Here is a 14742-nt window from a genome sequence, read left to right as displayed (position 1 = left end):
TTGAAGGAGGGCAGTGTTTCTGTCTGTTCAGTGTGTACACAGCCCCTGATGGTAAAGACCAGGTTTCAGGAGAAGAATGAACCCTGCTCGCCGTCTTTTGTGGCGTCTCCTCAGGGGCGCGTCAGCAGAGCCTGCCCCATTGACTCCTTGTTTCCCGAGGGAGCTAGACGGTGTACCATTAACCCCACACCAGCGAACCAGACACAACTTTACCTTTAACCTTTCACAGCCCAAAAACTGGGCTTGCGCGCCCTAGACCTCTCTAACCCAACCCCCCACTCATCATTTCAGCCGGCTCCATCACAAAGACGCATTTATTTTGGAAACAGTAGCCAGCATATCAGCATCTCCTATCTTTTCTAATGCTGATGTCCCTAAACAGAAGGAGCGTGTCCTGGTGCTATTTCTAAATGTCTGTGCTGTCATGGAGGAGTGTGATGATTCTGTCAAGGTTTTAGGATTGATTCTGGGGGATTTTTCTGAGTGGACTGGGTGTGGCTTTCAAAAAGAACTCTTCGGTATCGATGCTTGCTTAATAACACTGACACGCATCTTAGTCAGACCGTCCTGTCTGGAAACGTCTGGTGGAAATGGTGGTTTCAAAGTCAAATGTGACCAATCGTTTTGTCTGAACTTGAGGGTGCAAGACCAGTTTTATTAAAGAAAGTGTGAGCCTGGAATGCTGGTGGAGTTTTAAAGCCTTGAGTTCTTCCTCCCTTCCTCGACTTCCCTCACTCAGCGGGTCTCCGCCTCCATCCCAAGGCCATTCCAGTAATCTCATCCTCCCTGCCCCCCTACACTCATAGCAGCTGTGCAAAGGATGCTCTCTCTCAGGTGGAGGCCCATGTGTTTGCACAAGAGATTGCAAGAAGGTGTGTGTCTGACTTCTTTACGAGTCTGAGGTTCGGCAGGACTAGGGGCATTCGCTCCAGTCTCTGTGGATACGAGGTGTGTCCTGTGTTTGCTGAACAAACAACTGTACCTTTTCAGCTCATGAGCAGAGATGGCAGGAGATTGTGTGTATGTGTATTTGTGTGTTTGGATGCAAATGGGAATGTGTAAGGTTCGGTTTTTAAATTTTTTTTTATTAAATTTGGTAATTTGGATAATTCTAGTGCATTCAGTCAAAATGCATATCTTTAGAGAAGTGCTGATTAAACACCGATTTTGAACCTTCAAAACTTTTTTTTGCCATTTCAGCTAATAAATTTAGTTTCATCACTAGGTGTTTTAGGTTTTTGCTCATGTTGCTATCTGCTAATAATTCCACATCTCACACCACTAAATTTAAAGCATGGCTTTACACGGGTAAACAATGTGGGGATATGTTTTTTTTTAATTAATGATTTTAAAGTGTTGAATATATAAAATAAAAAAGGAATGTATCTGCTTGTCAAGTCAGACATCACACATCAGTTTCTCTTTCCATAATTTCTGTAATCCTGTTTTTAAAAATACATGTAAAAAACATTTTATATTTTCATTATTTACTTTAGTGTAATGACAATATAAATTAACATTTAATATAGAAAAACATATTTCCTAAATGTTAATATTTACCCATCTTCCAGAGTGTAAAGGAGCAACACAATAATGACCATAAACAGATCTGCTCAACATGTTTGCCGAGCTGCATCCCAGGATTACATCTTTTCCCATCATGCACTGCGACCGCCAGGTAACATGTCATTAGGGCAGCTCACCCTGGCGGTCTATATTTGTTACCAGTTGAGTGGCAGACCAGCGCAGCAGACAGGAACAAACAAACAACTCTTGGCTTTCGATTAGCACCTGATATAAGAACACCAGATCTGCACTGTTTACACAAAGGCCTGTCTGCATGTCCTCAAACGCAGAACGTGCGACGAAGCTACCCTTTTTCTCCAGCTCAATATGACGATTACTGCAACTGTATCATTAGCTTGCTCTCTCCCTCACACGTAATTAGACAGAAACTGGTTGTGCGATGCTGCTGGCCTCTCTTTTTCTTTCTGCAACCACTCGCGTCTTGTCTGTTCCACCCTTTCTTCCCTCCCTCCCTCTCTCTTTTTCTCTCTCTGCCAGCTCCACTGAGCAACAAGTGCTGCCTGCGAGTACCACCCTCCCCCTCGTCCCAGCCTCCAGAAGATATCGCAAATCCTGCGAGCAACTGCCAGCTGACAAAACTGTTTAGTCAGCAAGAGAGAGAGAGAGAGAGAGAGAGAGAACGAGCCGTACATCAGATTTAAACACTTATCTTGAGGAAACAACAAGTTAAAAAAAAGTTATAAAAGTGAGGCTAGTGTAATCAAAGCCACTAGCGGGCCTACACTGGAAAAAAAAATTCTATGCAATTCTTTGCAAAATCTTACTTAGTATTTTTGTCGTAGTATCTTTTGTCTAAAAAAATATCTAAAGATTCTTAAATTAAGATGCATTTACTACATAAGCAAAACTACATTAGATATTAAGTATTGCAATAAACTAACAAAATTGATCCATTTTGATTAAAATAAGTTAAAATATCTGCCAGTGGGATAAGTAAAATAATCTTGTTTTACACTCAAATTAGACTAAATATCTTGCATCTAGTAAATGCATCTTAATCTACAAACAAGACAAAAATACTAAGCTTTTTTGCACTGTATCCGTTGAGCCGTCTGAATCTCAGAGAGGGAAAACAGTCGTGCAACTAACTCGCTATTGTTCGAACACTTCCTTCATCTCTTCCCCCTCCACCTCAGAGAAGAGGCGAGTTTCACTTCCTGTCTTTCCTCTCATCTCCTCCTCTCAGCTTGCTACAGCTCCCTTTTTTCCCTTCCCTGCCCTGTCCTCTCCTCCTTTGTGACATTCTTTCACATCGGTGATAGCCGTTGGGTTAGACTTTGAACTCTTGGCAAATAAAACATTATTTGCTGGTTGGAGCGGCTCGGGGGAGAAGCGGGGAAAGGTGATGAGACGGTCTCCAGCCTTATGGCCCATTAGCCTGAGGACTAGTTAACATGGCAGATGATTGGGTCAGTGCTTCTTAACAATCCTACAGCTAGAGTTTAAAAGCAAGATGAACAATCAGTTTCATCTAAACAATCATCTGCTAGCTCTTCAGCAGCTTCACTGTTTCTGAACCAAACGTGTTTTTCATGTTTTCACAGCCAAAGATAAATGCTGCCTGTGTGGGCCAAGACAACTCCTGCAGTCAGAGAGGATTGGTTGAATTTTTGAGGTTAAGCCTTCAATCCCATATATGACACATCCGGGCTGTTTAACAATAATGAACCGCGGTGAGAAGGAGGTAGTAAAGCAGCATTCATGAAACGTCTGCATTCTTCTTACTGCGTTAACAAACAGTAGGCAATGAGGGACTTCGAGCAGGACAACCACAAATATAGCCGAGGCTGAAGTGTCAGCACCCAACACTATTCTAGTACAGACCTCCAGACAGAAGCACACCTGTGTCGCTCCGAAATAAACCACTCGTTTCAATAAAACACCAGTTAATCTGTGTGCTAATGAAATCAACACACCTCTATAACAATTAAACCCACAACTCTGCATCTCTAACTAATTGCTGCAACTGAATATCCAGTTCTTTACAAGCAAGTTGATTAAAACAGAGTCCTAATTTTTTTATGGATAAACTCCTGATTTGTGAAAACAACTTGTGAAATACACCTTAGGGCTCTTTTTCCTCCATCTCTCACTCAAAGCTGTTCCCCCGCTGTGTTCCTGTCTCTGCTATATGCCTCACGGAGGGATGGAATATAATCTTATCTAAAAAAAGGCAGGCTAAATATAGCTTGGGAGCCAAAGGGCCAACCCTTCATGCCCTAGGGCCAAAAGCAGGTCCCTTTCCATCAGGTTGCTCATTTTCTCTATCAGGTCTCATTTAGACTTCAATAGCATTAAAAACACTAAAATGCGCAGCAAAACATCTTGAATGTATGGATGATGAATGCATAAACCAGGTAACATTAGTACCTATACAAGATGTGATATTTCACATGCACCTTGTGCAATAACTGGGATCAATTATTCACAAGGCATTTCAAGTAGGACAGTTCAATCAAAGATTGAAAATCAAATGAAATGAAATGTAAATCTGAGAACGTCAGTGATGCAAAGCAGAGCTGTAAAGTGTTTATCATTTGGCAGACACAACCGAGGCCTGCTGTGTAGGTATCTTGGGAATTACTATAATGAATTTAAATAATGTCAATACCCAGGACTCTAACTGAGACACGAGGGAGGGTGATATACTTTTAATTAGCACTAGAAAAAAATCCCAAGGGGGACTGGACACCAGATTTCCAAATGTTTGAGAATGCATGAACAATGCATTCGGTATGAAACATCTAAATGCATTTAAAAACACCAAATAAAAAATGGATTGGTTTTTATTCACTGGTAGCTAAAGTAGAATAAAGTATAAACTTTTAGCATCAATATTGGTTTCCTTTGGGTTTTAATTAATTATATACTGCTTGTAAAAACACTAGGCACTTCATAAACTCCAAAATATATATATTATATTGCGTTAATACAACTGCATGCATTAGAATTTTAGATTGTGCCATTAAAAAATAAAAAAGAACAAAAATGAGAGCAAACTTTCCTATTAGCCTTAGCCAAAGAGGAAACAAACAAAACTACAAGGAAACATCCTCCTTCTTTAGCCACAACACCATCAAGCTTATCCTTTAAGACCTCCGTATGGTCCTACTCATAACACGTCCGGTCTCTGCCATACTCTGACATCACTGATTTGAGAGAAAAGCACAGAAAATGTGCTTCGTAAATACATCAGGTGGGGCTTTTATTTTAAGGGATGGCATAAGATCTTATATTTAGAGACAGAGATGATGTCCGTGTAGACTCTGCTCGTCTCCAGGGTTGAGTTTCCTAATGGAATGTGAACTGCTCATCCAGATCAGTCCTCTCTTCCCTGCCTTAAAAAAAAAAAGGCTAGAGGAAACTTCTTTATTTGCCACGACCCCAAAACTAGTTTTGGTCATCTAATGTGATTGGTTGAGCAGTACTGGGACTTTGCAATCCTTGAACCACTCCAGACGAGAGTGTGAAGTGGAAGCGGCGCGTGGAATGGGTTTTTACTGGAGGAGAGCACAATGGAAAACCCGGAGTGGAGCTGGAGACAAGGGATTAAAGAAATCCCTCAGTCTTTTTGTTGGCGACACTCAAAACTAGATGCTTCGGCTTCATTTTGGAAATATTGCTGCCATGGAAAAATTAGTTCCTTTTAATATTGATTTTGTTATTACTACAACATATCACAAATTCAAGAAGGAAACAGAACCTGGAAGTAGTCACCAAAAAAAAAGAAGAATTACTTTATATTGTGAACAATAAACCTAGATAACTATATTCAAACATTAATTTCAATCAACTTGGTACCACAGCTAAATATGAAGAAACTGATTAACGCCATTCGCTTCAGACTTGCTTTCCGCTTACTGATCTCTATATACAGATTATAGATAAATTATGATATTATCTATACATTTCCGCAATGTCAAATCAACCTGCACCTTCACAACTTCCCAATTTCATCAAGAATTCAGAGTTTCCCACTAGAAAATACCACTTGTCTTCAGTCAACATGATAATTTCCACTCAAACAAATATATCCAGAAACTAGCCTGCTTGTCTGAAATGTATATTAGTCATGGAGTATCATACATAAACAATCCTGTTGTAGTATTTTATCGATGACCCCTAGAGGCCTTGTGCCTAACCTTGCTTAAATACTAATAAAGCAAGACACTCTCGACTATAACCAGAAATGAGTATCATCTTAAAGACACCGTGGAGGAGGATGCACTGAATGAATCCGCCACGTTTCCCTCCGTCTCTCCTCAGTTTCTGCCTAGCAACCATGATCTAATCCATCCTCCATTCCTTCAGTACGACAGAACTTACAGAAACCACAGATCAACGACCTTTCGTCTTTACTTTGACGGGGCAGATCTTAACGAGTCCCAAACCAGCGAGTAAACAATGTGACAGAATCACGAAACGCTTTCCAACCGACGTTACTTCACTCGAGTTACCTCAGAAACTACCTGAGCTGATTCGCGATCCAAAACAGGCCATCTTTAAAGAGATACACTGTGTTTGTGAACTTTGTGGCGCAACAGGTGGTTGTCGAACTAGACCAAACGTAGAAAAAACGAACTAAATGAACTTAAACACATCAAAAACGACTGTTGATAGTCGACATCGATCGAGGTGATGCTCCGCAGCGTTAGCTTAACGCTAGCTAACCGCCGCAGACTTTGAACCCCATCACCGCTCGAAACTACTTCCAAACAGCGTTAAAAAGTTAGTAAAGATAGCCACAAAGTTGTGTGCGCAGAAACAAGCCGATGTCTTAAAGAAACTGCGTTGTTTGGGCATCAGGTCTCTCCTCACGCGACGAGGAAGCTGAAGTTGGGGGGTGGGAAGTGTCCTCTTAACTTTCCCACTAACTCCAACATGAAGTTACGATAAAACCTCAAATAAACACACAAAAGAGGCCCAAGAGAGAGAGTTTAGGAGAGCCGTGTGACTTACGTTTGACTTTGTTGGGGTTGGGTTGCTTTCGCCGAGACATGATGATGATGATGATGATGATAGTGATGATGATGAGCTGAGGAGAGAGAGAAAGAGGAGAAGAAGAAGAACAGAAAGAAGCTGCTAAAGTTGTTCCGGAGAGGAATCAAGATGGCGTTTGTAAAAGATGTGCAAAGTTCGTCAACTTTGCGTTTGAGTTCCCCACTTCTCCCAGATTCCCCCCCACGCCGAGATGCTTCAGGGAGGAGAGAGGAACACACTCATGACCGCGCGCTCTCGCTCGATCTCTCTCGCTCTCTCTCTCTCTCTCTCTCTCTCTCTCTCTCTAAAGCTGATCAGTAAGGCGGAGTCACGTGATGCTCCTGCTCTAGTCTCCAAGGGGACGCGCGCTCCTGAAGCTGCAGACACACACACACACACACACACACACACTCCGCTCTTTCACAAATACTGCGAAAGCAATACTAAAAACACATAAAAGTGCACTATATCTGTGTTAACATTGTGTTATGTGAACAGGAAGTCACACAAAATATTTCAAAACAATAAATACAAAGTAACTAAAGAAAGGAGAATGGGATGTAAAATAATGTTATATAAATATAAATTAAAAATATAAATATTAATAAAAGCAGATGTAAATCTAGGCAAACTACCTGCATGAACATTATCCCACATGGTTAGGAAGATTAACAAGTATGATTCAATAATTAATAATTAAAATATAATAATATTAAGATAAGTTACTACTACTACTGTTATTAAAATCTAATAAAATAATAATCATAGTCAGTAATAAAAAAAATGGTGAGTAAAAATGTAAACAATAAAGAAATAGGCTATGATTATTATTAAATAAAATGAATAGCAATAGTTAATCTTGGCCAGTTATAATTATTCACATTATAAATCAAATATAAACAAAACTGATTGTTATTTTGTTGTTATTATTGATATAAAATGAAAATTAAGAATTTATTTGAAAATGAACATGACAACGTTAATTAAAAATTAAAGAACACTAGAACGCTTGAAGTAATTGATATTTTATAGTTCAGTGTTTTATTGGTATGACAAGTACTTTAACAACAAATAAAAAAACAAAAAGACACAAAATACACAGTAAATGAAAAATGGGGAAGAAAAAATAAAATAAATTAACATTAATAAAACTTCACATTAAGAACGTTTTCAGTGTGGCATGCAACAGACTGTACGGAGAACTACGTTAATTAACTTCAGATGGCAGAAGAGATATTGTATGATGACTGTATTTTGCAGGGTTTAATCATCTGTAGGGCTGGTTTAAGCAGTGATCTCCTGGTGCTGATCGCAGGGTGTTAGACCCTCCTCGTCCAGCTCAGACTCATCAGACTGGACAAACCTGCCCCGCGGCACCCAGCCAGACTCTTCCACTGTGATACTGGATATTATAATTGATCCACTACTGAGAACTTCTGATCAGTCACTACACAGAACTCCAGCTGTGTCCACTGCTCATATTAAACTAAAAAAGTTTATTAAGCTGTCTCCCTCTAGTTCTGGATGTATCGGTTAAGGAGGTCTTGTACGGGTCAATGAATAACCTGTTTAGGGCATTTATCATTCCCTCCCAAAGTTTGCATGGCTGTTGAGTGTTCAAGTCATGCATCTTTGCAGAACACCACCAAAAGTGAAATAACTTCAAATATGTTCATGTTATATGTTTGTTTCATTCATTATCATGCAAACTACATCTAAGTGTTGCACGTTGGGTTTAAAGTCCGTTCTGAAAGGCCTACAGATCTACTCCAGAGTAAGACCTCAGTCTCCAAACTAGCCGAAACTTGAGAGTGATGTTATTTATTGACCGTTACCTAGGCATCCGAATGCAACCCTGTTGCTAGGGAACAACCCTTCACGGCAACAAAAGGTTTCCTTTATCCTCTGTGAACGAGTCTGAAAGAGTACCTCAGCTGCGGCGCGGTCTGAAGACATCCCACAATGCCCTGCAGGCCGCTGCATCACAACACACGGCATGATATATGATATTATCTCTCAGCGCATCCAAATGGTGCTCTTTCCTCAATTTGAAATAGAAAACATCTTAATCAGATCATTAGGGATGCTCCTGAACTAAGCTGCAGCACACAACATACTGAACGTCTCATGCTAGCGGATTACAAAATATGCTTGGTTAAAGGGAATTATACACGGATTCAGAGCAATAACTGTCCAAATGCGGCAAAACCAGAATACAAGCAATCAAATTTAAGGCGTTTTTTAAAATAAGCACGTTGCAGAGGTCGCATTTGTCGTATTTGTATTGCTTTATTTTGTTACTGTGGGCCTGAGGAATTCATTCGGTTATCTGTTTATAAATAAACAACATTAATGATGTACTGACTAAATATATTCACATTTATCAGCCATTGAAACATCTGTCATATAGATACAGAATACCTTTGCTAAGGCTGTTTGAAGCTTTATAAAGACACTGTTAATATAGCAAACTATTGTATTGCATTGCTAAAAAACATACTTAGTAAACATAATCTTACCATCTAACTTGTTCATTTGCTTATCTAGCTAGAAAATATAGTATAAGAATATTTTACTAACATTTATGTTATAATGTTTTTTCTTGGTTATATGAATGTTGAGGGAACATTCCATTCTATAGGTTTGAAAAGATTGTGAGAATGTTACGTTTGAATGTTCTCTGAACATTCTGAAAGAAGTGATAATAAAAATAGATACACATCAAATATAAACTATATCATGTTTTGTGCTAACATCACTGGAATAACATTTGTTAGATGTCTAATGTCTTTCAGTGGCTCTAAACTTCTTTTTGAATTTTCTAGCTAGCTTTGACAAAATAGAATAAAAGCCTGACTTTGTATTACGCATCGAAACGGATGATGAAACAGCTCGTCTTTCAAGCACAGAAATAACTAAATGAATTTCCCAAACTGGGCTATGTTTACATGTTCATTTTCTCAGAAAGTGCACGGTTTACTGAAGTATAAGCATGTGATGTATAACTCAGAAGGATTATGCAATGCTTTTTCCGGGCTTTGGGGATGGAAGTTCTGGTCTGTATGAAGTGAAATGTATGTGAAATAGAGAAGGAGGCAGATTCATCTCTGAGGAAGAGAGAAGACACGGGCATACGGACACTTCAACCAGACCTGCCTCTTTAATATTTCATGTGTACATTAGGACTGTGTGTCTCTAGATTATCAGGTCTCATCACTCCAGATGAATGGAAGGTATGTGATGAATGCGTGTGCTGTCATTATGAATGGGCAAACACTTTGTATTTGCTTGTGTTGCTTGCAATTAAATATGGTGTATAATATCTTGTGCAATTGAAAAAAAGTTCCACTTTTCACTTCTTCATTCAGTAGGCCGATACATTAACTTAGTTTCAGTACGTTCTTGAGACAAAATCTAGAATGATATAACAAACGAAAGTGATTTTCGAGAGGACATGAAGTCGATGCAGTGCATCTGTCTGTGAGAGGATGAGAGTGCAGCAGCAGAACAGGGTCAGAAGAGATGATGGCGCCATCTACTGGTGACAGACAGAACTGCGCTGTGATACATTTGAACTTGTGAGACTTGTGTGTGAAAATACTTTTGCTGTGTTATTTTAGCATCACTCAGATACTATAATACTTTGTATTCACATTTTGAATATTTTAAAAAATATGTTTCGTTTTCATTTTTAAGTTTAAGGTATTATCAAAATGTAATATTTTTTATGATAATGCATTAGTTTTTATTAATTCTAAATTTCAGGCTTTCTAGGAAGGAAAATTTCCACTGCAGTTTTATTTCCACTGTAATTCATAACATCTGTTGTTGTTTTTCTATGATGGAAATCTTTAACATTTGTGTTTGTGTTTGTAAATTTATTTTATTTTTTATTAATTATAGCTGGACATTTTAGGTCTTTTTTTTCTTTGGCTAATTTCATAGCTGGACATTTTAGGTCTCCTAAAATAAATTAATAAATAATATTTTCAAGGAAATTCCAGCTTGTTTGAAAATGAAACATAATAAAGATATGTTTCTTTATTTTATTGACAGTCTCATACTGTATTTCAATCATGCTTTTCACTGAAAATGTCCTCCGTAGTTTCAGGAGAAAAAGTTTTTTTTTGTTTTTTTTTACTAAAATAATTTTCACAAAATAAATATTGAATCTAGATATTTTGTTCACTGCTTTTTTACATCCCTTTTTTTCTGTTTGCATTTTGTTTTTAATGGATTCTTATAGTTTTAAAAGAGCAATGGTCTGAGACCAGGGCAAAAATCACCTGAAAGCATCAAAAATCCTGAACATACGCCGACACTCACTCTGTACATTTCCCATAACTCTACATTGAGGAACAACAAAAATAACTTAAACATTCCTTTGCTGAAATGCAGTAATATACGATTAACAGCTGAGTTCAACAACTTGCAATTACCACAGTGTAATAGATTGTACAGTTGCTCTCAGCTGAAGCACAGGTCCTCTGCTCTTAAAGGATCAATGAAAGTTGAGAGTTGCATTCACACAGGCGATCAGGAAGCCTTCTTGATTTATTGCACGTAGTTTAAGATCAAAATCAGCCTGTGAAAAAACACAATAAAGGCCATGTTCGTTTTCAAAGTAACATGACATGAATCAAAGCTGTTTGAATGGAATACACAAATCAAACCTTTAGAGGAAGATTTATTTTTGACTTAAATGATGACTCGACGGTGATGATTTCTGGAGAAATCAAAATCGAACACATTATTCCTAATGATGGCATTTTGCAGTCTATTGATTGTAAAACTGTGAAGGGTGCTCACTCACCTCCTCTCCTGCTTCCACAAAACTTAAAACGTGGGAACTGAGGAAGACAGAGGGGCTCGTCCCGCTTCAGGATCGGGTGATCATTGAGCAACAGCTCGTATGATGTATAAAGCTCATCGATGGACCTCCCTGTGGAAAACACACGCTTACTGCCTGATGGCATTGATTTGAAACCTGATATTGTTATGATGAAAGATGAAAACTCACTCAGAATCAAGGCCAATCTGATTTTTACAACATCGGTTAATCTCTCAGGGCAAGGCAGGAAAGTAAAACCTACATCCTGCAAAGGGTCTGAGACAATGAAATGGGGAAAAAAAAGCAATTCAGCATCATTCCTCCAGTTTTCAGTGTCACATGATCTTCAGAAATCAGTATAATATGATGATTTACTGCTCAAGAAACATTTTGAAAACTGTATTTTTTTTGGAAACCGTGTGATAGTTGAACATTTTCAGGATTCTTTGCTGAATATAAAGTTCAAAGGAACAGAATTTATTATAAATAACATCTCACACAGATCTCACACTGATCTCACACAGATCTCACACAGATCTCACACAGATCTCACACTGATCTCACACTGATCTCGCACAGATCTCGCACTGATCTCGCACTGATCTCACACTGATCTCACACAGATCTCACACTGATCTCACACTGATCTCACACTGATCTCACACAGATCGCACTGATCTCACACAGATCTCACACTGATCTCACACAGATCTCACACTGATCTCACACAGATCTCACACAGATCTCAGACAGATCTCACACAGATCTCACACAGATCTCCCACTGATCTCACACAGATCTCACACAGATCTCACACAGATCTCACACTGATCTCACACTGATCTCACACAGATCTCGCACTGATCTAACACTGATCTCACACTGATCTCACACAGATCGCACTGATCTCACACAGATCTCACACTGATCTCGCACAGATCGCACTGATCTAACACAGATCTCACACTGATCTCACACAGATCTCGCACAGATCTCGCACTGATCTCGCACTGATCTCGCACAGATCTCACACTGATCTCACACAGATCGCACTGATCTCGCACAGATCTCACACTGATCTTGCATTGATCTCACACTGATCTCACACTGATCTCACAAAGGTCTCACACTGATCTCATACAGATCTCACACTGATCTCACACTGATCTCACACTGATCTCACAAAGATCTCACACTGATCTCACACAGATCTCACACTGATCTCACACTGATCTCACACAGATCTCGCACTGATCTCGCACAGATCTCGCACTGATCTCGCACTGATCTCGCACTGATCTAACACTGATCTCACACTGATCTCACACTGATCTCACACTGATCTAACACAGATCTCACACTGATCTCACACTGATCTCAAACTGATCTCACACAGATCTCACACTGATCTCAAGCTGATCTCAAGCTGATCTCACACTGATCTCACACTGATCTCACACTGATCTCAAACTGATCTCACACAGATCTCACACAGATCTCACACTGATCTCAGACAGATCTCACGCAGATCTCACACTGATATCACACAGATCTCACACTGATCTCACACAGATCTCCCACTGATCTCACACTGATCTCACACTGATCTCACACTGATCTCACACTGATCTCACACTGATCTCACACAGATCTCACACAGATCTCACACAGATCTCACACTGATCTCACCGCAGCTCCTGTAGGTCACCGTGATTCTTTCAGAGTCGCAGACTGTGTGAAGCGGCCATCGAGGATCCTGAGCGTGAGCTTCATTCATCTGAACCAGAGTCAGAATCACAACCAACAGCATACTGACACACGCTCGTGTCTTCACAGAGTCTGACTAACGTAGGTGAAATATGTGGTGGAACAGGGCAACTTAACTTCTCCTTTAGGTCAAGCGCTTCAGACGGTGTCAGCACGTCACAAGTTTCACTTCCCTTCATCTTCATGTCATCAACATGCCCTAGAGCTACTTCCTAATATCTAATACAACCAGATATAGTTATGTAAATTGCATTTGTAATAGTGCCTAAATTATTAGACTCTGTAAGAACAGCATCTGATGGCTCATGTGTAGGGTTTAAAAGTTCAGCTAAAAGCATCACAATTAAATCATTCTTCTTAAAACTCTTTTCATTTTAGTACTTTTTAAAAAAGACATTAAAATAGGTTTAAATTTTCCATGTCATTTAGTTTTTTAGTCTTTTTTTTAACTCACAATTTTATTTTTAATTAATTTATTTATTTTAAATGACCTTTTGAGAAATAATGAATTGGTAGAAAAGCACTTTCTTTCTCTTCTTTTTCAGATACAGCATTGTTTAGCACTTTTGTTTTAATGTTGGTAGTATCAGTATCACTTTTATTGTTTCATAAGGGATCGAGAGAAGATGAGAAGAGAAAGAGGAAACATGATCTGGAAAAGTCACAAGTTTGGACATTATTTGGCTAAAAGTGTAACATCAAACCAATACATCATCTCCAAAACCTATCAAGGGTTTTTCTTTTTGTCCAGCTTCTGAAAAATAAAGGGACCAGAGTTCATAGACAGATTTGATCAGTGACAAAAACTACATTTGTTTCCATTTAGGGACAACATTTGTCCTCTTAAAATAGATTTATGTTTATTTTTAGAACATTTATACAGGATTCTTTCTTTAACCATATCAAATAAATGTGTTAACTTTTAATTTGGACTGTTAAATGCAATTGATGAATTCTGTTAGTTTCTGTTGGACGTGTCCAATTCGAGAACTGAAGTTGCATTTACCCTGTATTTACACATTCAGTTTACACTGAAATTACAATTGCATAAATACTGTTATGAGATTAATGTTTTAAAATCTTTCTTTATTGACACCTTTCAAATCATTGACATACATAATTATGTCAATACATAAATACAGTACTGTATGTTGAATTTTGGGGGCATTTTTGTCAAATAAACCCAAGAAATTTCAGACCCTACACTTATTCCATCCTTGGGAATCAAACATTGCATGCTACAGGAACAGGACTGAATTTATACTTTGATGTGAGCAGGTTTGTTGTTGTTGCATTAAAAGAGCATTTTAATGAGAAAACAAAATAGAGAAATATAAAAGTAAGGCTACAGTAAAATCTGTTAACCATATGAAGATTACATTAGATTTAGTAAGACACAAACACCATGAGCAAAGTCCCTTTAAGATTAATATTCTATAGTGAAATCTGACATTTGGGAGTAAGATAACTAACATATACATAAATATTGTTAATATTTTAAAGAACATCTTTAGTAGTTTAAGTTGGTGATCAGCATCCATTAGGCTATTCATACACATATAGGTCTATCCATCATA

General features: G+C 38.5%; 2 protein-coding genes across 3 annotated transcripts in view; both read right to left on the bottom strand.

Annotated features, from left to right (window-relative positions):
* rreb1a (ras responsive element binding protein 1a) overlaps nt 1-6852 on the bottom strand; it is a 45454-nt gene extending 38602 nt beyond the window's left edge. For both annotated transcript variants that reach the window (XM_026200879.1, XM_026200880.1), the window contains exon 1: nt 6547-6852. In XM_026200879.1, the coding sequence (XP_026056664.1) occupies nt 6547-6586 (40 nt within the window). In that variant the 5' untranslated portion in view covers nt 6587-6852. The remainder of the gene's footprint in view (nt 1-6546) is intronic.
* Nucleotides 6853-7717: 865 nt separating this feature from the next.
* Nucleotides 7718-13242, bottom strand: LOC113042222 (lymphocyte antigen 86-like). Its single transcript, XM_026200878.1, has 5 exons — nt 13088-13242; nt 11588-11674; nt 11381-11509; nt 11241-11293; nt 7718-11152 (listed from the first exon to the last, which is right to left on the bottom strand). Exons 1-5 carry the CDS (start codon nt 13206-13208, stop codon nt 11069-11071), a joined length of 474 nt encoding a protein of 157 aa, XP_026056663.1. The 5' UTR covers nt 13209-13242; the 3' UTR covers nt 7718-11068.
* Between the last annotated feature and the right edge of the window lie 1500 nt (nt 13243-14742).

Source organism: Carassius auratus, chromosome 24, assembly GCF_003368295.1.
Source record: "Carassius auratus strain Wakin chromosome 24, ASM336829v1, whole genome shotgun sequence".
In the NCBI taxonomy this organism is placed as follows: Eukaryota; Metazoa; Chordata; class Actinopteri; order Cypriniformes; family Cyprinidae; genus Carassius; species Carassius auratus.
The sequence above is the reverse complement of the archived record's forward strand: the minus strand, read 5'-3'. Positions and strand labels throughout refer to the sequence as shown.